The 27,977-nt window shown below is 44.2% G+C and overlaps 1 protein-coding gene across 2 annotated transcripts in view; it reads left to right on the plus strand.

The window, feature by feature from the left end:
• The window catches only part of ETFA (electron transfer flavoprotein subunit alpha), a gene marked incomplete at its 5' end in the record, with an annotated part of 67,283 nt that extends 44,600 nt beyond the window's left edge, over positions 1-22,683 (plus strand). For both annotated transcript variants that reach the window (XM_080692320.1, XM_080692321.1), the window contains 3 exons: positions 12,797-12,862; positions 16,656-16,736; positions 22,446-22,683. In XM_080692320.1, the coding sequence (XP_080548446.1) occupies positions 12,797-12,862; positions 16,656-16,736; positions 22,446-22,484 (186 nt within the window). In that variant the 3' untranslated portion in view covers positions 22,485-22,683. The remainder of the gene's footprint in view (positions 1-12,796; positions 12,863-16,655; positions 16,737-22,445) is intronic.
• Positions 22,684-27,977: the final 5,294 nt, after the last annotated feature.

Here is a 27,977-nt window from a genome sequence, read left to right on the forward strand (position 1 = left end):
GCTATTCATGTATGATTCTGAGATTAAGTGAATAGAATCAGTTTAGTTACCAGATGAAAAAGCAGTTTTGGAAGAATTTACTAAGACAATAAATTTTGCCTCTTCGTTTTTTTTTGTTGTTGTTGTTGTTTATTTACTACTGTTGAAAAGTCTGTGTAGGAACAAACTTCATAGAGTTATTTGTATACAGCTGGGACTGAATTTATGGGCTGCCCTCTAACTTGCTAAAAAGCTGAAGATTGACAACCACTTTCATACTGCATTATCTAGCTTGGCTTTTAACTCCAAGAGAACTGTGTTCACAAATTGATGCTCTGTTCCTTTGGGGTTGGTATAGAAGCATTAAATTGTACTAAAATATTCATATGTGAGTGCATTTAGCTGAAAGCAATTGATGTTCTGTTCCCAAGAGGACAAAGAGGAATGCTGTATGGACCTGCAGTCCAGAAAACACCCTAAGCATGCTTCTTAAAGGTAATTACATGACCTGGATGATCAAAGCCCTTACAGAGAAGCTTAAAGTGACAAAAGAAAAGTTGTAGAATTTATAAACTATGGTTTGGGTGTATAAAATTGTTTGGTTGTACAATTTAATTGCCAAAAATTAGGAGTAATTGTATCTTTAGTTTGTTTTCTCAGATAATTGTTACTAGACTTTCACTAATTTAGTGAAATATCAGTGAAGTTTATATAGTCTACCATTTCGTTATATACAGTTAATAGTTTTAAGTTTCAGAGATTTGATTGAATTCTTTTTTTACATATATGCTATAACTGCTTGAAAGCATGCCACAGATATGATCAATCAACATGTCTTATTGATAGACAATCTAGTTTAACAGCTGGCATGAAATTCAGTAAGAGCAGACAGCAAATCTTTGCTGTGGCTATCTTGGTAGGGAACTTGAAATGAGTAAAAGTGTTGTAAGATTGCTCTTCGAGAAACCAACACTGTAGTTTTGGCTCTTTCATATAAAAACTTTTTTATGCATAGCTTTAGGTATGATGAACATGCAGATGAAGTCAAAGAATGTAGGACAGTGTATAATTTGTCATGGAGCATATGTAATTCAATATGTTTATTCACTTTAGGGCCAAAGATACAAGTACTAAGATATACAAAAGAATATATTAATAACTTAGTTAAACTATATGTTAATATTAATCAAACTTAGACTGAAAATGAATTTGGGAAATGGTATTTGGGGTAGGGGGAGTTTCCTTAAAGTGAGATTACTCTAGAGGATCTCTAGATAGGTTGGATACATAGTGAATTTATTGTTTTCCTATTGGCATTACCTTTTTCCACAGTATTAGCTCTATTCCAATTCTTTTTTTTTTTTTTTTTTTTTTTTTTTTTTTTGCGGGTTTAGGTATGGAACCCAGGAGCATTTGACCTCTGAGCTACACCCCCTGCCCTATTTTTTTTTAATTCTTTTATTTTGAAACAGGGTCTCACTGAGTGCAGCCTCACTAAGTATCTGAGGCTGTCTGTGAACCATGATCCTCTGGTCTCAGCCTCCTGAATGCTGGGATTACAGGTGCGTGTCACTACGCCAGGTTCCAATTCTTAATTTAGAAGGTACTTAAAGGAGATGTCATATAATTTAGGCTGAACTTCACAACTCAGGTTGTTTTAAAAAAAAATAAATATTTTTAGAATAGCTTTAGACTTATAGGATAATGGTGAAAATGGTGCAGATAATTTTTATAAATACTATACTTGGTTTTCCCCTGTTATTATTATATATTTTTATACTTCTCAGAACCATTTGATTCTAGATTTTTTTTTTTTTTTTTTTTTTTTTTTTTTTTGCGGGTCTGGTGATGGAACTCAGGGGCATCCAACCTCCGAGCTACATCCCCTACCCTGTTTTTTATTCTTTATTTGGAAACAGGGTCTCACTGAGTTGCAGAGGGCCTGAGTAGCTGAGGCTGTCCGTGAATCGCGATCCTCCAGTCTTAGCCTCCTGAATACTGGGATTACAAGCATGTGCTACCACACCAGGCTTAGAATTTTTTTTTTTTTTTTTTTGATGATGGAAAATTGTGTAAAGGTTTCTCTCAGGGTGATAATTCATTCTACCTCTGAGTTACTCCCCTAGCCCTTTTTATTTTATTTTTTTAAATTTTGTCTCACTGTGTTGCTGAGACTGGCCTTGAACCTGCAATCCTCCTGTCTCAGCCTCCCATATACTGGAATTACAAGCATGCGGCACCACACCTGACAGTTTTAAGTGTTGAATTTTTAAGTGTTGAATTTAGTAACACTAATTATATTCACAATGATGTTTAACTATCACAGCTATCTTTTTCCAAAAACTTTCATCACCCTCAACAGAAGCTCCGTACCATTAAGCAACAACTCAGCCCCTGTTAATTGCTAATCAACTTTCAGTCTCTGGCGTTTGTCTATTCTAGGTATTTTATATAACTGGAATCATATAAAGTTTTTCCTTTTGCAATTGGCTTATTTCATTTGAAAGTTATTTTCAAATTTCATCCATATTGTATCATGTATCAGAAGTTTAGTTCTTTTTATAGTTCAATAATATTCATTAACTCATAATATTTAGTTTACTCATTTATCTATTCATGGATACTTGGGTTTTCACTTTTTGGCTTTGGTAAATACTGCTGCTATAAACACTCATACAAATACCTGAGTCTCTGCTGTCAGTTCTTTTGGACATATAACAAGGAGTATAATTGTTGGGTCAAGTGGTAATTCTGTGTGTGTGTGTTTTTTTTTTTTTTTTTTTTTTTTTGCTGCACGGTACTGGGTATGGACCCCAGGGGCATTCTACCTTAGAGCTACACCCCCAATCCTATTTTTTATTCTTTATTTTGAAACAGGTCTCACTGGGCCGGGCGTGGTGGCGCACGCTTGTAATCCCCGCGCTTGGGAGGCAGAAACAGGAGGATCGCGCAGGTTCGAAGCCAGCCGCGCGCGCTGGTTTAGGAGACCCTGTTTCCAAATCAAAATGTAAAAATAGGTCTGGGAGTGTAGCCCGGAGTTAGAAGGGCTTCCAGAAACCCCAGTACCACCAAAAGAAAAAAAAAAAAAAGAAAAAGAAACAGGTCTCACTGAGTTGCAAAGGACCTCACTGAGTACCTGAGGCTGTCCATAAACCGTGGCCCTTCTATCTCAGCCTCCCGAATGCTGGGATTACAAGCATCCTGGCTTGTGTATAGCTTTTTAAAGAACTATCAGACTGCTTTTCTCTGCTTGCCTTTTGTTGTTGTGTGTGAGGGCAAGTGGGACTAGGGATTGAGCCCAGTACCTAGAACCAGAACCCAGTCCTGGCTTCTGTCAGGGTGATCTCTGAGTTACACCCTAGCCATATTTCATTTTTATTTGGAAATAGGGTCTCATTAGGTTGATGAGAATCTGACTACTTGTCTACCACTGAGCTATACTCCAAGCCCTTTAAATATATATCTCCAGGCATGGTGGCGCATGCTTGTAATCCCAGTGTTTGGGAGGCTGAGAAAGGAGGATCGCACAGGTTCGAAGCCAGCCTCAGCTACTGAGTGAGGCTCTCAGCAACTTAGTGAGACCCTGTTTCCAAATAAAATATAAAATAGGTCTGGGAGTATAGCCTGGAAGTAAAAAGCCTCTGGGTTCTACCCCCAGTACCACACACACACACACACACACACACACAATATACATACATATATATATATATTTATTATTTATTTATTTATTTATTTATTTATTTTTTGGAAACAGCGTCTTGTGACTTGCCAAGGCTGGCCTTCAACCTTCAGTCCTCTTGTTTTGGCCTGCCATATACTGGAATTATAGGCATGCTCCACTACACCAAGCTAAAATTTTTGATAGTGCAAATAAACTACTTTGCCCATGACCTGCTAAAAAGCAGTTCTTTGGTAATAGACTTGATTATATGTGCAAGTATTTTGATGCCATATACCCAAATACTTCATAGTGAATTAGCTAGCTGGAAACATTTGGCCAGTTATGCTTGGCTTCCTCTCACTGTAGTTAGACTTGCAGTATACTCTCCCACAGTGGAAAATCTGTGTAGAAGGTAATTAGATAAATAGCATTTATTTGCAAAGTAATAAAATTGGTATAAAAATAATAAAATTACAATTTTTGGGTGGGTGGTACTGGGGTTCCTGGAAACCCTTCTACCTTCGGGCTACACTCCCAGACCTATTTTATATTTTGTTTGGAAACAGGATCTCTTAAGCCAGGGAGGCTGGCTTCAAACTTGCACGATCCTCCTGTCTCCACCTCCCAAGTATGGAGGTTACAAGCGTGCACTACCACGCCCGGCTGTAAAATTACAATTTAATATGAAAATGTTTTAAGAAAAACTTTGTTAGGTCCTTTACATTATATATAACTGAAATCTGCAATTAAAAAACTGTGCTAAAAGATCAAGGCCTAAAATTTCATTTTTCTGGCTTACATTTAAACTTTTGGATTATATGTCACAATATACTTAATTATGTTTTTTAACTTTGTATGTGAACAACTGGGTTATTAAAATTTGAACAGAGAAATGTGAGTTACATAATGAAGCACACGATAGCATAAATTACCATCTGCTTTTGGCATATTTATTACTAGGCTAGTTGTGAAAAAGTCATTAGCTTGATTCTCTGTACCTCTTGGGAGAAAAGATGAGCTGGTAAAAAGAATATGGAGGAAATCATATCTGTGGATGAATATCAGGTTCCAAAGAATCTTTGACTCAAAGTCCAAGCTACATATCATGTGACAGCAAGCACCAAGTCTTACGGAATGGGGAAGTCCGTTCGCGTGAAGAGGCTAGGTGAGGAGCACTGCCTTTTCTTGCAAGTAAATCTGGCTTTGCTTCTGGACATTTCCCCTTTAACAGTTATTTGGAACCAGACCTCACTGAAAGTGATCAGAATATTGATGTAAAAAGTGTGAGTTTCCAGGGTACATTGTATAAATTAAAGGCGCACCTGCGGAGTCTTGCCTCTTTGAGTCAGGCTTTCTGATAGCCTTGCAGCTGGAGCATGTCTGCCTGGTAGGCATGCTAACTGACTGCAGGTGGCTGATAGACTGACAGCCAACAGAGGTGGCTTGTGTCGTGATTTAAGCTAAGGAGCCCAGAGATGATGCGCAGGCTGATATACTTCTAGGAACACAGGTAAAGGCTAAGCTTGGCTAAAATGGACAGTACTTCGTTTTTAATATGCAAACTAAAGCTGGCTATTCACCCGATTTCATCTTGTTTTAGGGATTTTTTTTCCTTAACAATATACTCACTTCCTTCCCTCCTTACGATATATTTCCTGGAGGTTTAGTAGACGGGTGATGTCAGTTAAAGCATATTATCATAACTGTCCATATTGACTCAGACATGATATAGTAGAAAAAGTACAAAACTTGGAATCCAAGGACTGAGGTTAACAAGCCTGCTTTTTTTTTTTTTTAATTGCAGCATTTGGGATGGAACCCAGGGGCATTGTACCTCCGAGCTACACCCCCAGCCCTATTTCCCTATTTTTTAGTCCTTTTTATTTTATTTATTTATTTATTTATTTATTTGCCGGTCTGGGGATGGAACCCAGGGGCATTTGACCCTCAAGCTACACTCCCTGCCCTATTTTTTATTCCTTATTTTGAGACAGGGTCTCACTAAGTTGCAGAGGGCCTCACTAAGTAGCTGAGGCTGTCTGAACCACGATCCTCCAGTCTCAGCCTCCCAAATGTTGGGATTACAAGCGTGTGCCACCACGCCTGGCTTTTTAGTCCTTTTTAAATTTTGAAACAGGGTCTCAATGAGTTGCAAAGGGCCATGTTAAGTACCTGAGCCTGGCCGAGAATTGCAGTCCTCCAGTCTCAGGCTCAGGAATGCTGGGATTACAAGCATGCACCACCACGCCCCGCTCACAAGCCTGCCTTTTAAAATAGAAAGGGTGGTGTTGAGGGAGGGAGGGAGATGTCAGTCAAGGACTACAAAATTTCAGTTGTGCAAAATAAATGCTGGGTATCTAGTATATAGGATGGTGACTATAGTTAATGGTACTGAGTTAAATACTTGAAATTTGCTAAGAGAGTATTTTTTTGTGTGTGTGGTGCTGAGAATGGAACCCAGGGCCTTGTGCTAGGCTCTACCACTGAGCTACCCTGGGCACTAAAAGAGTAAATCTTAAGTGTTTTCACCACATACTCATAGACACAAACTAAGTGATGTGATGTTTATGTTAATTAAATTGGTTGTGATGATTCACAATGTATATGTATATCAAATTGTCATATCATACACTTTTCATGTATTTAATTTTCATATATATAACAGTAAATGTGGGGGAAAGCCTGCCTTTTACTAGGTGTTTATAACCTTGGAAAACTCAGCAAGCTGCCTGGGCCTCTACTTTCTCTTCTATTTAATGGGAATAATTTCCATTCTATAGAGTTGTGATAGGTAAGTGAGATAATATTTGCAAAGTACAGTGTGGTTACTGGCCTATCATAAGCAACACATGTAATCTTGCTGATTGCTATGCTGTTTTATTTTTATTTTTTGCAATATTGGGGATGAAACAGTTCTATTTTATATTCTTTATTTTGAAACAGGGTTTCACTGAGTTGCCAAGGGCCTGAGGCTTTTCTTGAACTGCATCCTCCTGTCTCAGCCTCCCAAATGCTGGGGTTATAAGCGTGTGCCACCACGCCTGGCTCCTCTATGCTTTTTTTTTTTTTTTTTTTTTTTTTGGTGGTAGTGGGGTGGAACCCAGGGGCTTTTCTACCTACAGGCTATACTCCCAGACCTTTTTTATACTTTATTTGGGAATAGGGTCTCACCAAGTTGCTGAAAGCCTCATTAAGTAGCTGAGGTTGGCTTCAAACCTGTGTGATCCTCCTGTCTCAGCCTCCCAAGCTCTGGATTACAAGTGTGCGCCACCACGCCTGGTAGTCTCTGCTATGCTGTTTTAAATCCTGATAAAACATGAACCAGTACAGGGCAATTGTCTGATAGATGGACATAATTTCAGCTTCAAACCAAAATGAAACTCTCTTTAGCCATTATCCTGCCTCAGAGCTCCATCACACAGGCAGAGGTGACAAGAACACAGTAGCAGATAGTTATAATACTCTGTGTTTTAGGGCCTCTTCCAAAAAGAAGAGTCTTAAATACAACTTGGCAAACAGAAGAAATAGCTTGGCTTTTTAAATAAGCAGCAGGAGGAAATACAACAATATTAATGCACAGGAGGCCCTCAATAATTAGAAAATATTGTTCAGTTAAATCTGCTTCTTAAAGTGGCAGAGGCAGTCATTATTTGCTATGATGAATTCATTTAGCTTATAACCTGGCCTCTGTCCTGTGCGTGTGTGTGTATTATGTTTTAGCTATAAAAGTTGCTGTTGAGTAAACAGCAACTAGTCCATTGAGTAAAGAAGGTTGAGAAAATACTTTGTTCGGTAAAACTCTTATCCTGTCTAAAGCAACGTAAGGATATTGTTTTATTTATTTTTTGTATTACTGGGAGTGGAACCCAGGGGCTTTCTACCTCCGGCTTTTCTACCAGACCTATTTTATACTTTATGTAGAACCAGGGTCTCACTAAGTTGCTGAGAGCCTCACTCAGTACCTGAGTAGCTGGCTTCGAACCTGTGCCATCCTCCTGTCTCAGCCTGTCAAGCGGGGGGTTTACAAGCGTGCACCACCACACCCGGCTAGTTTCACCTTTTTTAACCTTAACTTCTAAAATTTTAAAATTAGATATGTGGCTTCCAAGATATTTATGTTGAGTATCTGTTTTGGATTTACAAATGCTAGACTAAAGTCAGCATGCAAGTAGGAGACAGCTTTCCCTGTAGCTTTTGCACTGAACTTGTAAACTAAGCAGGACTCAGATAAAACCCCTCAGGTTTCCTGCACAGACTTAGGTAATATAGCAGTGATGTTAGTACATATTTAGTTTCTGAAGAAAGGAGCCAAAGCACACACCTACCAGCGAGTTCTCCGCCATGCTGACTCCACAGCTGGTCAGATTTCTGTAAAGTATTGTGATTTCCTTCTAGTCATCCTTATGTTTCTCAGCCATGCAGTTTTGTCATCAAGGTAGAACCATTTAAAAGCTTGTCTTACAGGAAGGAGAAGGGGAGCGGGAACAGATGAGGTAGACTGCAAAAACAGGGCAAGGATCCATCCCCTGATCAGCCTCCTGTCCCTAAAGGCCTTCTCCAAGGCAGGTGTGAGTGAGTGTGCACAAAAGACCCAGCTCTACCATACTTCTTGGCCATTCTATATTACAAGCCGGCTTGGCTTGTGTTAGACCATGAACTTCTTAAGGACAAGGGGGCAGAGAATTAGTCATCTGTATATTACCTGTAAGGCCCAACGTTAACAGTTAAAATCAGCGAATACCTCTGAGTGTCTTTCCTGTCATGGTACACTTAGAAAATTATAATATTTGTACCACAGGGGATTCTGGCTGTCTAGCACTTCTACTAGACTACTTATCTTTTTGTGTGTGTGTATGTGTGTGGCATCGGGGGTGGAACCCAGGGGCTTTTCTACCTCCAGGCTATACTCCCAGACCTTTTTTTATACTTTATTTGGAAACAGGGTCTCACTAAGTTGCTGAGAGCCACACTATAAGTAGCTGAGGCTGGCTTTGAACCCCGGTGATCCTCCTGTCTCAGCCTCCCAAGCACTAGGATTACGAGCGTGCGCCACCACACCCAGCTGACTATTTATCTTTGTATGAATTCTAGGTACCCCTTTCTCAAGTTTTAATACTGCCATCTGTTGGAAAATTATTGTAATAAAAATATGGATCAAGCCAGGTGTGGTGGCGCATCCTTGTAATCCCAGTACTTGGGAGGCTGAGACAGGAGGATTACAGGTTTGCAGCCAGCCTCAGCTACTTAGTGATGAGGCCCTCCACAACCTAGTGAGAAGCTGTTTCAAAATAAAAAAAAAATAAAAAGTAGGGCTGGGGGTGTAGCTCAGAGGTAGAATACCCCTGGGTTCAATCCCCAGTACTCCCCCCAAACACAGGTGTGGATCAGTAGGGACTTAAAGAATAGTGCCTCCCTCTAGAGTTGTTCAGTGTACTGCCTGCTCGACTGTTCATGGTCATCCTGAGACTCCTCAGAATCCGGGAATTAAGGAGTTAATATTTGTATAAACTTCAACCCAGGAGAGGTGTACCAACATCTTAGGACACCAGATACTCTTCTAAGAACTGAAGCACTAGCATAACTCAAGAAGTAGGAATCATTATAGTCCCATTCTTTTCAGACAAACAAGTGGGGACATAAAGAGGTTATATAATGACCACCAGCTGGCAGAGCTGGGGTTTGAACCTTGGGCTCCTAACCACAGCGTGTGCCTCTCTGGCAAACCTGTAAACCGCGTCAGTTGCAGCAATTTCTAAGTCTCCTTCTTTCCACCTCAGTCCGTCTGAAGGCCTCAGCCTCGAGTTCTTTGGATGAATCCATAGCTATAGTTTTTTTTAGCTTTTGGCAAAAGGATTTGTGCTTTATTTCTCACTGCCGAGGTGTGCGAAGGCCGCCGCCCTGTCTGTCTTCTGCAGTGCCGCTGCTCCTCTCCCCTCCTGTGCCTTTGCTTCTTCCCACATCCTGCCCTTGCATGGCAGTGACCGCCCGACTGCTCCCAGCCATGTGGGCAACCTGTCCTCCCTGGACTTCCTGCCTGAGTCAGAGCTGGGAGGAGGTCTCCATGATTACCCCTCCCTCTTCTAGTGTCTGCGTTTTTGTTTAATCCCATCTCTTTTTAAACCCTTAATTGCTGTTCTCCCCTTTATTCTCTCATTTTCTCTCTCAGTCATTTTACTGACTTAGAAGGAAAGTGCTTCAGGGCAGGGATTGCCTTTTTATGTTGTTAAGCAGTATCTGAAGTGCTCCATAAATTAGCATCTGTAGAGGATTTTGTACATACTAATTATTATTATTGAAATACAGAAATGCTTTCTGAACCACAAGGAAGCATCCTAGGATGTTAGTCTGGTTGCCTGTGCATGTTTTATAAAGGAAAAGAAAGCCTCTTCCTGCCTTTAGAGGGCCACAGGGCCCCAGCACAGTGGCCCAAGTCCCTGGACTCCGTCAGAGCTCTAGTTTCAGTGTGTTTTTTGTTGTTGTTGTTGTTTTGTGTGTGTGTGTGGTACTGGGGTTCCTGGAAGCCCTTCTACTTCCGGGCTACACTCCCAGACCTATTTTATTTATTTATTTTTAATTTGGAAACAGGGTCTCTTAAGCCAGCGCGATCCTCCTGTCTCTGCCTCCCAAGCGCCGGGATTACAAGCGTGTGCCACCACGCCCGGTTAGTTTCAGTGTTTTTATCTAAAGAACGATGTTTGCAAGACAGTAAAATAGGTCCTCTTGATCAAGTAGGCCCATTTGGGCTATTTATGCTGGTCAGAAAGGTAGATCTTGCCCTGGAGCACCTAGCATTGGTTGATTTTGGCCTCAAATCTATTATTTTCCTTGTACATTTATGGTTAAAGTCAGAGGATTTTATGGGGGGTGTAAAGTAGACTTATTTATATTATATTTATGTTTATTGCAGAGTGGATCAACATTTTTATTAGCATTTTGATGATGCAAATGGAGCTTTTAAGACTTGTTGAATTTTAATGTAGACATGTATGTCAGAAAGACTCATTTATAGAACTATTGATCTTTTCCACTGCTTGCTTTGAGAGTGTACCTAGAAGAGTGGTTAGAGAGACCGCTTCTATCTGTTTAAATAACTTGCTTTAAAAAACATGCTATTAGTCTCTGTCAGCCTGCTTTTCCTGAACGTGAACTTTAGTAAGTATATTTTTATTATTATTATTATTACCTTTTTTTGTGTGGTACTGGGGTTTCTGGAAACCCTTCTACCTCTGGGCTACACTCACAGACCTATTTTATTTGGAAACAGAGTCTCTTAAGCCAGCGGGGCTGGCTTCAAACCAGCACAGTCCTCCTGTCTCTGCCTCCGAAGCACGGGGATTACAAGCTTGCGCCACCACGCCTGGCTATTTTTATTATTAAGTTAATTAATGTTCCTTAAATGACCTTAAAATTATCCATTGAGTTTTCTGTAAATCCTAGTTAGAAAATAATGATCTGTATTCAAAAAACAGTAGCTGGCTTCCCATTCGCAGTCGTGTTGTCTGAGGAGACAGTATAATGGCCGGGCCTTGTTGCATTGTTGAGCTGTGCACAGTCCTAACTTACACGCTGGATACATTCAGGACAGAATGAGGCAGCATGCGTTCATTTATCCCTGCTTCTCTATCTTGCTTTTGGTGGTAGACCTCCCACGCTCAGACAGTCTCGTTAAGCTCTTACCTGTCCTCAGGCTTCTGCGGATAACTGTAGAACATCCTGAACCAGAAAACAAGCTCAGCCTTTTTTAGATGAATAGCTCACTTTGGGGACTAGATTGTTTCATTTTCTAGATTATACAGAAGTGTCCTGCTCCTCTGGAAGCAGTTGGACATTTTACGCCTCTTAAGAGAAGGCCAGGAATATAGTACCGATGTCCAGAATTCAAGCTGCAGAATTGCTGAGGCATCTCCCTCCTCAAGGCCGGTTCTCAGCTCCGGCTACTCTCTAGAGCATCCTGGGGAGCTTTTAAAACAGCACCAGTGAGTATCCCCAGAAAATCCCAAGATAATTGTGAGGTCGAGACAGTTGGGACTGTTCCTCCTTGTTCACAGGTAGGAGAACTGAGGCTCAGGGACAGCTATTGACCTGATGTGGCCATACACGTTAAGGCACTGTGAAAAGCCACCACACTGGGAGGCAGGAACGTTACCTAGATGCTGTTTGAAATGCTTTTATTTTGGAGTGAGCCCTTGTTAGATCACAGGTGGTGCAGAAAACAGACGGCACCGCCTGAAACTATCGTTGGCTTTGAAGGATCTGCCCTGTGATAAAAGTAAGCATGAAAAAGTCACCTTCAGCGCTTTCTCCATGTCACACAGAAAGACTCGGACAGAACTGTCGTGTTCTTCTGGTTACATGGTAGGCGCACCTCCTACCCAAGCCAGGACATGTTAGTTCACTTTATGTGTGGGAAAAGGTTTAATGATGTCTAGTAGACTGAGCTCTTAGAATTCAGTACTTGTTAAGTCAGTTTTCCATGATGGTAGTAAGTTTTATTTTTCAAACATGGGTACTCAGAAAAAATTAGATACGAGAACAGAAGAGTCATCGTCATCATTCTCTTCTAATTATTGCAGGGGATCAGGAAGAGGTGTTGATATCGACAGCATTTACTGAGAAGCTACAGTGTGGCCTGGTCATTAGAACCTAGAAATTTGTAGTCCATGCCTTTGAGGAGTTTATTATTCTTTATTCAGGGAGATCATGTACATGTGTGCACGTGCATGTATGTGTGTGTTTGTACCCTCTTGGCACTGATTTGTATTTCTGCTCTAAGTAAGAAGTTTAATAAGTATTTCCTAATTATCATATTCACTCATGTTCCACAGTGATATCAAAATGCGTGTCACAGATGAGAAGTGCCCATAGATAATTGCAGGATTGTGAGATTGAGACCATTGATATAAAATGCTTAGCTCAGTGTTTGGTACGTAGTAAGTGCTGTATCATTCTCATTATTCACTTCCACTGTAGGGAGTCTTTTGAAAAGGAAAAAGAAAATTGGATTAAGAGATGAAGGAAGAAAGAAGACATGAGAATACATTTTGCATCTGTTTTATCTAATGTATCTTTTGACTAAGAAATTGTTAATGGCAAGCACTTTGGAAAGCATTATATCGTATAAATATATCCTAATAATTTGATCTCTTGTTTCAGGAACTTTATATTGCCGTTGGAATATCAGGAGCCATCCAACATTTAGCTGGGATGAAAGATAGCAAGGTAATGTACACAGTAATTACAGGGTAAGAGGAAGAGCCTCTACCTTTTTTGTACTAGGGATTGAACCCAGGGGCATTCTGCCTCTGAACTACACCGCGGCCTTTTTCTTTGAAAGTCTCACTAGGTTGCTGAGGGTGTCCCTAAATTGCTGAGGCTGCTTCAGACCTGCATTCTTCCTGTCTCGGCCTCCCAAGTGCGGGGATCACAGGTGTGCTGCACCACACTCAGCAGGTTTTCACATTTTAAAATTTGGTTTTCACTGTATGTTTTCATGGAGTTACAGTATGAATAACCAAAGTTTTACATTAACATAGAGCTAGGAACTAAAAGTAAAGAAGTTCTTTGCCTGAAGATGTGCTGTGTCACGGCCTGAGCCTGAGCTGCAGCTCTCCACTGGCTCCTGCATGCCGCCCCGTGGGCATCTCAGGCCGTGCCCGCCCAGCACAGGCCTTCCACGGCGATCAGAACGTTCCCTCACGTGTGAGGCTGAGCAGTCTGAGCAGCTCTGGCCCCGAGTCCCTCTCCGCTCCACTCTGGTTCCCTGCCGTCCTCCCCTCGCACAGCAGGCAGGCCTCTTCTGGGTCGTAACTAAAGTGTGTCTGACGCATTTTGGGTTAGAGTATCAAGCCATCTTAATACTTCAGTAATTTTCAAAAGTGCACTGTATAAACAAAACACTTGATTTTAACTCACTGTGTGGAATACATTTGAAAGTCCTATGAAATGACTCTGAACATATATTTCACAATATGACACATTAATTCATGCATAACAATGTACAGTTTGAATTATGAACTTATCTTTCATGAAGTCAGAGATGCCTCTGACACTCTCACATTTATCCATTCAGATGGAAGCTTGGTATAAAAGATAATAAAACTTTTAACAGGCTTAACCTCTAACTCGAAGAAATGCATACACTACCTCTTTGTAGCTTCTAAATGAAGTGGTCCAAAACTAGTCACATTTCACAGTTGGATGGCAGGCTTCTTTACCAAGCTCTGAAAACAGCAGTGCCAATGGGGAAAATGTGATTTATGCATTAAAAAAGAAGTCTACACCAGAAGCTTTAAAATATATTTTCAGCTAGACCAGTTCAAACACATCTAGAATTTTGCTTCTCTAAAATAAAAAATTCTGCATGTCAAGAAGAATCTGGTGAAAAGTCTCCTTCCGCAGCATCAGGACTGGGTGGTGAGACAGACGTAATCGTCTATGTCCAAGCAAACAGGGAGCAGTGAAGGAAGTAAACTGTGTGGGCATCTGTAAGAATAAACTTCAGCCAAGACTCTTTTCATCCAGTCAACAAATATTTATTAAGTACATTCCTTTTAGTAGATGTTAGGGATGAAAAAGATAACAGCCCCTGTCATTACTGTCTTATGTGGGAGAAAAATTATTTATAATTGTAATTTTGGTTAAGTTCTAAAATGGGTCATTAGAATGGCTTAAGCCTGACCGTTGTATCGCCTCTGAGCCTGTGGTTAATGAGCATCATGGTGTAGTTGAAAGAATGCAGATTTGATTGCCACATCACATGAATCAATGTAACATAATCTCTTTTTGAACTATATATGTAATTATATGGCTGAACCCAGTCTGTGCATTTAAAAATTATTAAGAGCCAGGCATGGTGACCTAGGCCTGAAATCCTGGCATCTGGGAGGCTGAGACAGGAGGATTACAGGTTGAAGGCCAGCCTCAGCAACTTAGCGAGACCCTGTCTCAAAATAAAAAATAGAAATGGGGCTGAGAGTATATAGCTCAGAGGTAGAATTCTCCTGGGTTCAATCCCCAGTTCCCAAAACAAAACAAATAAAACAAAAAACTGTTATGAGGAAGAGCTTGACCTTATAAGGAGGGCTCTTGGCTGCAAGCAGGACATCATCATAGTTATTTACAATTGATAACTCAGGAGTATTACTTTAATAATCTGAACAACTATAACCAACCCACATCTTTTTAAAAAAATAGCATACTTAATCCTTGCCTGTAGTTATGTGCTCTTTCATTTAAAATAATTTTTATATAGTGGAATGAAAAAGCTTTCAGATGATTAAACTGTCAGATGTTTGACTAGGTGGCCTCCAGGAGAACCATTAACCATCATTAATTTAATATATCTCTGCTTGTAGCTGTGAAGTAGGCGACACATTCCCAGAAGAAAAGCACCTCCGTGAAAACTTGGTGTCTGCGATGTAGAGTGTTTGTCCTTGTGGTTTTCATTTTGAGTCTCTTATCTGGAATTCCTCCATTGTCTCTTTGTTGGCCAGTACCTGGACTATCCGGTACCTCAGTCTCCAGGGCACATTCTGCCCACCCCTTTCTGGAGCCTCTTTAAGGGAGTTATATGTATGTTGTGTAGCCTGTGTTTTAGGTCAGACTCTACCAAAATACTTAATATATTAATACCAGTGTTTTTCTCATGGTACAGTGACAGCTAGAAACTTTACTTCTAGAGATTTGAATTATTATAATCCACTATCTATTAAAAGAATATCACATTTGAGTCAAAACTCTAACTTTTTAAGTTGCAGTGGTGTTGTTAAAAGGATCCATGGGGAATACCAAACTATTTCTTCTTAACTCTGTTAATAATCTGTCATAACTTTGCATTTTTGACAATATTTTTACCAAAAAAAATATTTTCACAGGAAGAAGTTTGATAGTTTTTACAAAAAATATAGTAATTTGCTTATTTTAGTATGTATATTTGCTGTTTAAATTATGACTTAAAATTTTTCTCCCATAGTGTTGGGGACTGAACCCAGGGACTTTCTACCTTTAAGCTATAACCTTAGCCCTTCTTTAAAAAATTAACTATTTTTTTTTCTTTGTATTAGAAATTGAACCCAGGAACATTCTACTTCCAAACTATACCCCCAGCCCCCGCCCTTTTTTTTTTGAGATAGAGTCTCGCTAAGTTGCTGAGACAGGCCTCAAACCTGTGATCCTCCTATTTTAGCCTGTCAGGTACTGGGATTACAGGTGCGTGCCACCACACCTGGCTCCTGTTTTGTTTTTATTTTGAAACAGGGTCTTGCTAAGTTACTGAGGGTAGCCTTGAACCTGTGATCTTCCTGTCTCAGCTTCCCAAGTGCTGAACTTATAGATGTGCATCACCACACCTGGAGGGCTTAAAAAATTTGTTTCTAAGTTCTCCTTTAATAGCCGTCTGACAAGATAGCTTCTATATTCTTAGAAGGAAATAACAAATGAGATGGGTTATGTAGAGGACAAAATAATTTGAGCTACAAAGGTTGCAACTTTGGGTGTAGAATTTTTACTTTTTTTTTTTTTTTTTGGTACTGGGGATGGAACCCAGGGGCATTGAACCTCCGAGTTACACCCCCAGCCCTATTTTTTAGTCTTTTTATTTTTGAAACGGTTTCACTGAGTTGCGAAGGACCTCGCTAAGTAGCTGAGGCTGTCTGTGAACCCTGTCCTCTGGTCTCCACCCCTTGAATGCTGGGATTACAAGCATGCGCCACCATGCCCAGCTACTTTTTAAATTTAAAATGAAACATTTTTTTATAATTCAATAAAGAATTTTTTAATAATGATTTTAAACTCTTTTCATACTGAGATAAACTCAGTATGGAGAATGGAAGATAATTTTACGATCCTGACCCAAACTTCTAATAAATGTATAATTTTGGCATTGAAGCATCAAATTAATCTTATTTGGTAGGCATTTTAAAAATACTAATATGTTGTAAGAGGAAATTAAAATCGTCCATCTGTGTGATTTGTTTTCTTGAAAAGAGCCCAACTCTCTGTTTTTATTTCACAGACAATCGTGGCCATTAACAAAGATCCAGAAGCTCCAATTTTCCAAGTGGCAGATTATGGAATAGTTGCGGATTTATTTAAGGTAACTAAAGTTGCTATAATCTAAATTGTCGTTTAAGAACCTCTTAGAGTTGGTCAGGGATAGAGCTGTCACACAAAACTTGCGTTCTCCCTGAACGCATCACCCGAGGAAGGGCTCTGCCTCCAGACACAGCAGGTCGAGCGCCGTGCTGAGCCAGTGAGCGGACTCGAGCGCTAGTGCCTCGTCAGCCCATGAGGCTGATGGAAGCGCTCTCAGAGACCTGCTGTGTGTGATCCAGGTCATGCCACTGAGTCACCTCGCGTGACATTCTGACGCCATCCAGGGGACAGGGTATCTTGTTTTATTCTTTTAAAAAAAATCGGGTTTTTGGTTTTTTTTTTTTTTTTTTTAAACAGGGTCACAGAGTTGCGGAGGGCCTCACAAAGTAGCCGAGGCTGTCCACGACCTTGACCCTCCAGTCTCAGCCTCCCCAATGCTGGGATTACAAGCGTGCACCCAGCGGACGTGGGTATCTTAAAGACAAGTTGGACTCCTTAATGGGATGGTTATATTGCTCTATATTAACAACACATATTTATTACGGCAACTTTAAGTCAAAATTGTATAATACGTTTTTGTAGAATGCCCCTGGGTTCCATCCCCAGTACTGCAAAAAAGAAAGGAAGGCAAGAGGGAAGGTATAAGGCTGTGCTCAGAGGTAGAATCCCCCTAGGTTCATTCCTCAGTGCCACAAACACCAAAAAAAACCCCAAAATGTTTTGAATCACTGTACAACAATAATTTTGTTCACATAGCACAAGAATTAGTATTTACTATTAGGTATGAATAGACAGGTAAATATCCTTTTTTTTTTTTTTTTTTTTTTTGTGTGTGTGTGTGTGTGTGTGTGGTACTGGGGGTAGAACTCAGGGGCTTTTCTACCTCTGGGCTATATCCCCAGACCTACTTTCTATTTTATTTGGAAACAGGGTCTCACTAAGTTGCTGAGAGCCTCACTAAGTAGCTGAGACTGGCTTTGCACCTGCACGATCCTCCTGTCTCAGCCTCCCAACTACTGGGATTACAAGTGTGTTCCACAACACCCAGCTAAATATCCTTTTATTTCAAAGTGAAATTGAACTCCAACCATGTACCACACCGACATATTTGTCAATAGGTGTCTACTATGATTGCCTTTTGTTTTCCTCAAGCGGATATCTTAATAAATTGACAAGTAATTTTGCTCGTATTAAGGTGTTTTCCTGTCTGCCTGTACATAGATGCTGCAGCTCGCATGGGGGCTGACATGATAATGGATGAGTGTTAGCAGCTGGGCATGTTCAGGGTTCCTCCAGTGGGTAGGTACCTGCCTTGGGCAGGAGCATCTGTGTAGCGGTCGCTGAGGAAGTGGTACCACATGCAGTGCGCCCTCCTTCCACATTAAAGGCAGCTCTCAGTTTGAGCAGACGTGCAGACACATGGAGTGTGTGTGTGTGTGTGTGTGTGTGTGTGTGTGTGTGTGTGTCAGCTCAGGCACCTCAGTGAAGGAGACCTAAGACGGCAAAGTAGAAAGTCGGCCAAGTCAGTTTATCTCTGAATGTCAGCTTTCTCGTGAATAGTATTAATACTATACCACCTACCTTAAAGGCTGTGATGAAGATTAAATGAAGTTAAACTCGACCTAATAGTCTGTGATAAACACCTGTTTGTATTATCTTTCACCCAGGTACATGGTAGGTACTCAATAAATAGTAACTATTATAAAAAGCGAGCAGTGGGGCATAGGAGGCCACTTGATTTTTTTAATGTAATAGATTTACTGAGATAGAATTCTCATATCATAAAATGCACCCTCTAACATGTCCAGGTCAGTGGTTTGTACGGTGTTCGTGTAGTTGTGCAGCCACTCGGTGATTCCAGCCGTGTTCATCACGGTCCCTGTCCCGCGCGCTCCCGCTCCAGGCGAGCACTGCCACTCTCCGTCTGTAGATTTGCCGAGATGAGCTGAGTGGAGTCGCGGACTGTGTGTCTCTGTGGCTTTAACAGCGTGAGGTTCTCAGAGCTCACCGTGCTGTAGTGAGCGTCAGCACTGCCTTTTCTTGCTAAACGTCGTCCTCTGCATGTGCCGCAGTCTGTCTGTCCGCTTATCCTTTGGCAGCCATATCAGTGGCGTCCACTTTTTGGCCAGTTTGATGCTGCTTTAACGTCCGTGTGAATAAAGTACCTTCATCTTCATTGCTTTTAGTTCCGTTTGGAAATGCTATTGCCACATCACATAGCTACTTTTTTGTTTGTTTGTTTTTTGTTTTGTTTTGTTGGTGTGTGTGTGCAGTACTGAGGATTGAACCCAAGGACATTCTACCTCTGAGCCCAGTTTTCCCTTTTAATTTGAAATAAGGTCTCACTGAGTTGCAGAGAGCTGCACAGAATTGCTGAGACTGGCCTCAAACCTGCAATCCTCTTGTCTCAGCCTCCCAAGTACTGGGATTATAAGTGTGCTCCACCACACCCGGCAGAGCCTGTCTTTTTCATGAGAGCCGCTTGTGTGTGTGTGAAGTAGCATCTCATTTGGTTTGATTTGTGTTTTCCTCGTGGCTGATGGCATTGAGCATCTTTTCACGTGCTTACTGACCATCTGTATACTTTCATTCTTTGCCCAGTTTTAAATTGCATTTCTTTTTGTTCTTAAATTGATGAATATATCAATTGTATTCCTTATCAGAAATATTTTTTTAGGCCAGGCGTGGTGGCGCACGCTTGTAGTCCCTGCGATTGGGAGGCAGAGACAGGAGGATCGCGCTGTTTCGAAGCCAGCCTCACTGGCTTAAGAGACCCTGTTTCCAAATAAAAATATAAAAAAAAAATAGGTCTGGGAGTGTAGCCCGGAGGTAGAAGGGCTTCCAGGAACCCCATTACCACCAAAAAGAGAGAGAGAGAGAGAGAGAGAGAGAGAGAGAGAGAGAGAGAGAGAGAGAGAAAGAAAGAAAGAAGGAGGAGGAGGAGGAGGAGGAGGAGGAGGAAGGGAGGGAGGGAGGGAGGGAGGGAGGGAGGGAGGGAGGGAGGGAGGAAGGAAGGGAGGGAAGATAGGTAGGTTGATTTTGTGTGTGTGTGTGTCGTACTGGGGGTGGAACCCAGGGGCTTTTCTACGTCCAGGCTTTATTCCTAAACCTATATTTATACTTTATTTGGAAACAGGGTCTCACCAAGTTGCTGAGAGCCTCACTAAGTAGCTGAGGCTGGCTTTGAACCTGCGTGATCCTCCTGTCTCAGCCTCCCAAGCGCGGGGATTACAGACTTTTGCCACCACGCCCGGCGTTATCAGAAATATTATTTCCAAATATTGTCTCCCATTCTGTAAGTTGTTTTCACTTCCTTTTTTTCGGTGCTGAGGATTGAACCCATGGGCACCCTACCTTCCACTTACACTCCCAGCTTTTTAAATTTTTACTTTTGAAACAGGATCTCGCTAAGTTTTTGAGGTTGATTTCAAACCTTGTGACACAGTGCCTGGCTTTTCTTTGTATTCTTCTAAGAGCTCATATGTTTAGGTTGTTGGTCCATTTTGAGTTCATTGTTGTCTGTGGTGTGAGGTGGGCCCTGCTTCATTCTCTGCCTGTGGATATACATTTGCGCCAGCACCATCTGTTGAAGGGACCCTCTGTCTTCACTGAATGGACTTGGCATATCACCGTTTTTAAACTTCTATTTTCGAGTTATTACATTTCTTTACTGTCTCTGTAATGTAATGTTATTACATTTTCTTTACTGTCTCTGGAACCTGCAGTGTTTCTCTCTGTTGGCCTCTCCATTTTTTTGACCAGATTCTTTTCTTCTCTAGGATATTCTGAGTTGTTGTTTTGTTTTTGTTGTTGTTGTTGGTGTTGTTGGTGGTGGGGGTTTTTGTTTGTTTGTTTGTTTGTTTGTTTGTTTGTTTTTTGCAGTACCAGGGATGGAAGCAGGGGCATTCTACCTCTGAGCTACACCCCCAACCATATTTTTTTAGTTTTTATTTTGAAACAGGGTCTCACTAAATTTCAGAGGGCCTAAGTTGCTGGGGCTGGCTGCGAACCTGCAATCCTCCTGCCTCAGCCTCCCAAGTACTGTGGTTACAAGCCTGCGCCATCACACCCGGCTTGATGTTCTGAGTTTTACTAAACCACACTTATCTTTTCTTCTTCAGAACTCCTAAATTTGGAGCATGTATTACTATTCTCTCACCCTTCTACAATTCAGTATAAATAGTGGAGCATATTTTGGACTGGGTGATTCACAGGCCTCTGTCTTCTCCCTAAGCAGGAGGCACAGCTCCCTGTGGGCAGGGGTCAGACCTCATCCTGGTCAGGGCCGTGGTGGTGGAGAACATCGCCGTGTCCCTTAGTACTGAGGGGCTAAGAGACAAGTGAAACACACGTACTGTGACTTATATTGGCAGTTATGTATTTAAACTTGAGTAGCCTTTTATTTGTTCTAACTGTAGGGAATGCTTGTACATATCCAGAGGAAAAGGGACACTAGAGCCCAGGCGCTGGCGTGGCCTTTCTTACGCCCAGGCCGTCACGTCACTCAGTGAAGCCGAGTTAGCGCCTCTCTTTTCTCTTCGTAAGGCCTTTTGTGGTGTCCTTGGGAAGTCGGAGATGGTTATAATAGAAAAGATAAAATGATGGAGAGAGAAAGTTCCCTCAGCCCTTCATGGAGAATGTGGTGGGGACATTTTAAAATCATGTATTCTAAACCAAACGAATGTGTTGCCTCCTGTGGAGGGAAGCTGGCTCTAGCCTGTTTTCTGACGCGCTCGGGCCCCACACGAGCGTGGTTAGCATGTCATCCGTGTGCCTGGCATGAGCTCATGGTCCTCCGCGAGGACAGGCAGGAGGAGTGGTGCCAGCACTTAATGCCACCCCTGAGCAAATGCCTGCCGGCTCGTGGTAAACATGGGCCTTTTAATAGGCTGGAGACAAAGTGACATTCGGAAGAAACAACATGTCGACAATTTCCTTAATAAATTTTGTACGAACACATTATTTCCACCTAATGGAAATGTAGCTCTCTTAAATAATTGAGAGGCTGTATTCATCAGTGGCGAGTTCGGCTGGGACCCTTGTGAGCTAGGGCAGCCGGCAGCCCCTTGCAAGACGGGGTAATTGATATTTCACCCAGGCGCAGAGGTCTGCGCGGCACTCCCTGCCCTTCCTGCTGCGGCTCTCCTGTCAGGGCAGTCACAGAGGGCTCCCCGCGCAGCTCCTGACCTGCCAGCACGCGGGCTGTCACCAATCCTCTCAAAAGCAGGAGTCACTTTCCCTTTGCTGTGGTTACTTACTGTGTCTGCTGACCAGCCGCTGCATTAGCACAAGGTCTTGATAGTAATAAAGAGTCATGATATTGATCGTTCGGCTCATTCCTGGGCCGATGATAGGGGCACATGCTTAGGAAGCAGCCGTGCGTGTGGAGTGCGCAGTGAGGGGAGGCTGGCGGGCGTGGCGGGTCCGGCGCCTGGGTGTGGACTCCCAGTGCAGAAACAGGCAGAAGCTCGCTCTCAGCCAGACAGGAAAAACAGCGGTGTCTGTGCTCCGTCTGCGGTTGTGTCAGGCCCTGCCAGCCCTGCGCCCGGGTCTGTGGGTGGGAGGAGGGGCTGCAGGAGGGGGCGCCGGGCAGGGGGTCCTGACCCGTGTGGTTCTCCTGACCTCCAGGCGCTGCCTGCCAAGAGCTGTGGCCCTATCACGATGAAGCCTCAAGTTGCTTAATTACCGGCTTTTTTATTTTGTTTTGCAGGTGGTTCCTGAAATGACTGAAATACTGAAGAAAAAATGAATCACAGTCCTATCTTAAGGAAATTTACATCAAAGTATTCAACTGAAATTATAGAAATTCATAATTTGATGAAAAAATTGTAACAGAAGCCAGAATGCTTTTTTTATGGGACTATTGTTATATTTGTTTTTAATTATGTGTGGTTCCAAATAATTATTTTCTGAAATTTTCTAATTCTGCAATAAAATCTATAATAAAGCCTTGGCTACAGCTTTAAAGCTACTATCAGAAACATGTCTAGCTTCTTAAGGAAAGAGAAGAAAGGGAGTAAAAATACACTTACTTTTGGGGGGGGTTGTTTTTGTTTTTGTTTTTTAGCTGTCTTGTTCACAGAGAGCTCTGTGTTTTAGGCAAGGTTGGAAATATGAAAGTTTCCACCAGCCTAATCAGCTAATGTAATTTTTCAAGGGTGTATTTCATAGAAGAAGGGGACGAGACTAACACATTCAGAGTTTAAAAGCCTGGCTATGAGGCGGCATGGTGACACACACCTGTAATCCAGTACTCCGGAGACTGAGACAGGAGGATCTCAGGTTCGGGGCCAACCTCAGCAACTTATCAAGGCCAAAAAAAAAAAGAAAGAAAGAAACACCCTACTGTCTACAAAGGGTGGATGTTACCTGACACACTCGTCTTCAGAAAGCCACAGCTAACCTGATGGAAGCAGGCTGGACTTAAACCTGACCTTGCTGGGTGAACTTAGTTGCTTGAGTTAAATTTAAGTTTCCAATTCATTTTAAGGTTTTGTCAGATTGCAGGACTTTGCATCTCTAAAGAAGACAGACAGCACGGCCTACAAACACATAGCTTGGTATTCTGAGTGTTTCATTCCTGCCAAGGGAGCACTGGCCTTTCCTCTGCCCTCCTGGTGGCTCCGCCGTGCCGCCCCGAGTGGGCTGCGGGTCCCGCTGGCGCGCTCACTCCACCGCCTGGAGCACAGCCGAGTCTGGCGCGTCCCCTGGGCTACACACTGGGGTGAGTGCGGGACCAGGGACAGAGCCCGGAGGCTTTGGCCAGGTGTGCGGGACCGCTGCAGCATTAGAGTGAGAAAGGCTGGCAGCGGAGTGGAGCTGGAGCTCTGCCCTGGTCAAGCAGGTGGAGGGGTGGGGCCGCCGGCCAGCCAGGCCCTCTGTGTGCAGCCCCTTCCAGGTGGGGCTCATGAGCCACGGAGGAGGGAAGAGGGGAAAATGACTTCCCAGGGCCACCTGGCTTGAATCACTCCCACAGCAGTAATTCCTGCATCTTGCTGCTGCCTTCGCAGCTCTTGTAAGGGGCTGGCCTCCCTCAGGGCCTTCTTGTTTCTCTTGCCGCCATTGGGTGCTCTGAGTGGGGGCAGGAGAGACGCAAACGTGACGGTTGAGAAGCCGCCCCAGTAGACAGCTGCCGGCTCGGCTCGGGCAGAAGCGGCCGAGGCTCTGGGTCAGTCTTCTCCCTTTTACTCCCTGCTGTCATGGCTGCCCTGCCCCAGCTCCAAACAGCTGTTCACGTAACCAGCATTTATCAGCTACAACCCATTATCGTAGCATTAAGCACAGCCACTGTCACTTACCGGTAAGTGTGCTAGTCTACTCCAGCATCGTGTGAACACCTCAGAGCATACTTACACAGAGCTAGGCGTCCTCGCCTTCTGCACACCTCCACACAATCATACGTCTACACTTTGACACGACGGGCAGCACCACCGTGCCTGGGGGATGCGCCGCCTCCCTGTGTGGCGGGAGTCTTTATCTTAGGGGATCACTGTCACATATGCCACCCTCACTGCCCAGAACGTCGTCATGCAGGACACGACTGCAGCACGTGCTGTACACGCCCTAGCACTTCACACGTCCTAACCCTCAGCCCTAGCACTTCACACGTCCTAACCCCTCAGTCCTCGAGGCTCTGCGAGCCGGGCATGGTTACAATTACCCTGTTTCTTAGAGGAGGCTCCGAGAGGTTATCAAACACCCAAGTTCAGATAGCTTAGAAGGGAGCCCACATCTGAAACCAGGACGTCTGGTCCCAGAGTGGCAACTGCCCTGGGCCGCAACCCTCGCCTCAGCAGAGGAGCGGGAAGCGCCTGCAGGTGGGAGGGGCTTTCAGAATCCTGGGAGAAAAGGAGAGGCAGTGTTCTGGGATATGGTTCCAACAGGATTTCATGCGACTCAGAAGTTCCTCTGAGCGCCTTCACGAGGCAGTCATGGGGATGGGTGTGGTGGCACACGCTTATAATCCTAGTACTTGGGAAGCTGAGGCAGGAGGAGCTCAGGTTCAAAATTAGCCCAGCAATTTAGCAAGACTCTCAGCAGCTTCACAAAACCCTGTTTCAAAACAAAAACTAAAAGGCTGGGGTGTAGCTCAGAGGTAGGCCCCTTGGCCCTGCTCCCAGGGTGTCAGTGAGAGCCAGCCAGCTCTTCCCTGGTCCCCGTGCTCTGGGCTGTACCGCAGAGAGTGGTCCTCACTAGTTTCTCTGGCTCGCGGACTATGCTGTCTGGGACTCTGAAACAAATACCCAGAGGAGTCTGGCCACTGCCCTGAGCCGCTTTGTGCTGGCTCTGAGATCACAATTCTGCAGGTACCGGGAAAGATGAGAGGAGACAGAACAGAGGCAGGCCCGCGGCGAGGACAGGAGGGCTCGCTCCGGGCGTCGGGGCCATTCCTCGGAGTGGAGTTGGTGGGTCGAGCTCACAGGGACCCGAGGTGTGAGGTGAAGGTGAGCGGTACTAGAGGCCAACTTGTAGACACGAACCACAGGCTGAGGAGGCCTTTGTCCTCAGGAACGCTGCCATTTCAAAAGCAGGGCCAGTGATTGTTCCACAAAAGTTACACTGTAGAAGTCTTTCTGATTTGCAGGAAAATTTAATCAATTAAAATATACCAAGTTCAACCTCAAGTCTCTTACATACTTTTCCTAAAACCAGTTCAAGTCTCTTGCATACTTTTCCCTAAAATTTTGAGGGCTTGCCTCTTGGGGACCTGAGCAGATTCCCAAGTGAATGGACAGGAGCAAGTGGATGTTAACCAGGATGTCAGCAGCCATGGTCCCTGCATGGCCCTTGTTTTGTCTTATGAACACGTGGAGTGATCTTGTTGAATACTTAAAAAGGCCTTCTGCAGGCTGGTAGTTGCTCCTTGTTTATATATTAGTGTTAAACATGCCATCGGACTGTTCCACAAAGAGCTGCGTTACCTCCCAAGCCCCTGCCCCCTGGACGTGTCCCTGGCAATGGGCGGCCATCGGCAGCCGAGGAAGGCCACAGCCTACCGCGGCGTAGTGGAACCGGCGGTGGAGGAGGCCATGGGAGCTGGAACAGGAGGCTGTTGCAGGAATCCTCTGGCCTTATGCCATGAGTGGGTTTGGCTGAAAGCTCTTTGGCAACAGAACGGGCCCCTGGAAGCTGTGGAGATGGGTCCAGTGCTGCGGTGATGCTCAGAGAGAGGAGGGAGCCTCGTCCCCGGAGCCGGGCGGGGCTGGGCCGGGAGCCCGCTGCCTGCCGTAAATGTGCTCACGCTCCTGCTCTGGAAGGGGCAGTCGGCTTGGTTACATTTCATGCTGACTCTGACCAGGGTTTTTGTTTTGTCCACATTAAGTGGACTGAAGAGACAGAGACCTGCAGGGGAACATGGGACCCACTCTGGCCGCCGCTCTGGGTAGTGCGTGTGGCCTTTGCACGGGGGCCGGGCTGCCTTCCACGCCCCTCGTCTTCTCCAGGACCTCTTTCCACAGTGTACTGCCTTGGGAGGCTGAGACAGAAGGATCACAGGTTCAAGACCAGCCTCAGCAATTAAGATTCTCAGTAACCTAGCAAGACCCTGTTTCAAAATAATAAAAAAAAGGCAGGGGTGTAGCTTGGAGGTAGAATGCCCCTGGGCTCAGTTTCCATTGTGCCTGTCACTGGAGCAGGGGCAGGGGGCGAAGTGCTGGCCCTGCCTGTGGCTTGTTGGCGAGGGCCTGGGCCTCACCTGATTTCCCTTCGCCCTGCTCTCGTGGCTGGGCAGGCAGCACGGCCTTCTGTGGCCCTCATGAGTTCTGCTGCCAGGCGGGGCTGTGTGGGGAACCTCAGGGCTGTCTCAGGGACACTTGGGTTCTCCTCCTGCCTCTGGCGCGCCCTCAGCCACCCAGACTGCTTCCTGTTTTTAGGGCTCATTTTCTTCCTTGTGAAATGGTGACTTGAACTAGGTCATCTTTAACCTGTGAATGTGTGGGCAGAGCGCAAACAGGATGGGTAGATGGAGGCTGTAATAACCATTTTATAGGGCTATTCAAGCTGCGGTGCTAGCCCCTCTTATACATGATGTCATTGGAATCTCATGACCATACAAGGTGTAGCGCAACCCACCCTGCAGAGAAGCTAAAGTCTACAGAGCTTACAGCACTGGCCCCGGGAATCCCAGCCAGCCCGCTGCCAGTGCAGGCCATAGCTGAGTTCATACCTGAGTTCCTCCGTGGGGCACAGAGGATTTCCTCATCCAGCCCTGCTGAAGGGAGGAGAGCAAGGTGTGGCAGCCGGGCCCAGCCCACAGCTGTCAGAATCCACCAGAGGAAGAAGCGCATCCCAGGTGCAGCCCTGCACCAACAATGCTCAAATGTTTTCATGACAAGCTCATGTTCTCTGGGCAATATAGGGGCTGGGCCATAATCCCTGAGTCACCTTCTAGTTGGACATGCCTCCATCCTGAGCTCTTGGGTCTTTGTTCTGTGCTGTGGGTCCCATCCACACATTGGCTCTCTTGCGGCACTGAGTATAGCTGGGTCCCAGAACCCCCACCTTTTTTTCTTCTTCTTTGCAGTACTGGGGGTTGATTCCAGGCCTTGCACATGGCAGGTGAGTGCTCTGCCACCGAGCGACATCCCCAGCCCTTTTTTGAGACAGGCTCTTGCCTCCTGAGTAGCGGGATGACGGGCCTGAGCCTGCCGCGAGCGCCCTTCCCACACCCCTTCCTGAAGCAGCGGAGGTGGAGGCAGCCCGCCTGGTGATGAGGCCTGCCGGTGAGGAGGCTCCCGGAGCGCGTGGTGAAAGGGGCCCTGTAAATCTCAGGCCCCGAAGGATTCTGCCACATTCATCACAGTGTTTAATGTCTTGATTGATCTCCCGGGTAGTCAATTTCATTCGCTTCTTTCAGGATGAATGGGCAGCCCGCCCCCTGAGCTGCAGCTCGAGGCTCAGCACGCAATTATGTCAGTGCTGTCTCTCTGGTAACTGGGCAATAAATTAGCAGCGAACGTTCCATCGTTTTCTTTTGATAATTAAATTAACTATGCACCAGGAGACAATACCAAACTTTTCAGCAGTGGAGTAAAAATATCCAGAATAATTGTGATTTCCTACGCATTGGTTAATGTGGGGGGAATGTAGGTTTGGGGCCAGTACTGAGAAGGGGAGAGGAAGGCAGGTGCGGTGGCTTCTGCCTGGGAACAGCAGGGCCCTCTTGCCCGGCTGGTGACTTCCAGGCATTGTTTACAGGGGACAGATGTGGAGACTCCACGTGTGCTCAGGAGCTGGCTGCTGG

Source organism: Muscardinus avellanarius, assembly GCF_963383645.1.
Source record: "Muscardinus avellanarius genome assembly, chromosome: 3".
Taxonomy (NCBI): Eukaryota; Metazoa; Chordata; class Mammalia; order Rodentia; family Gliridae; genus Muscardinus; species Muscardinus avellanarius.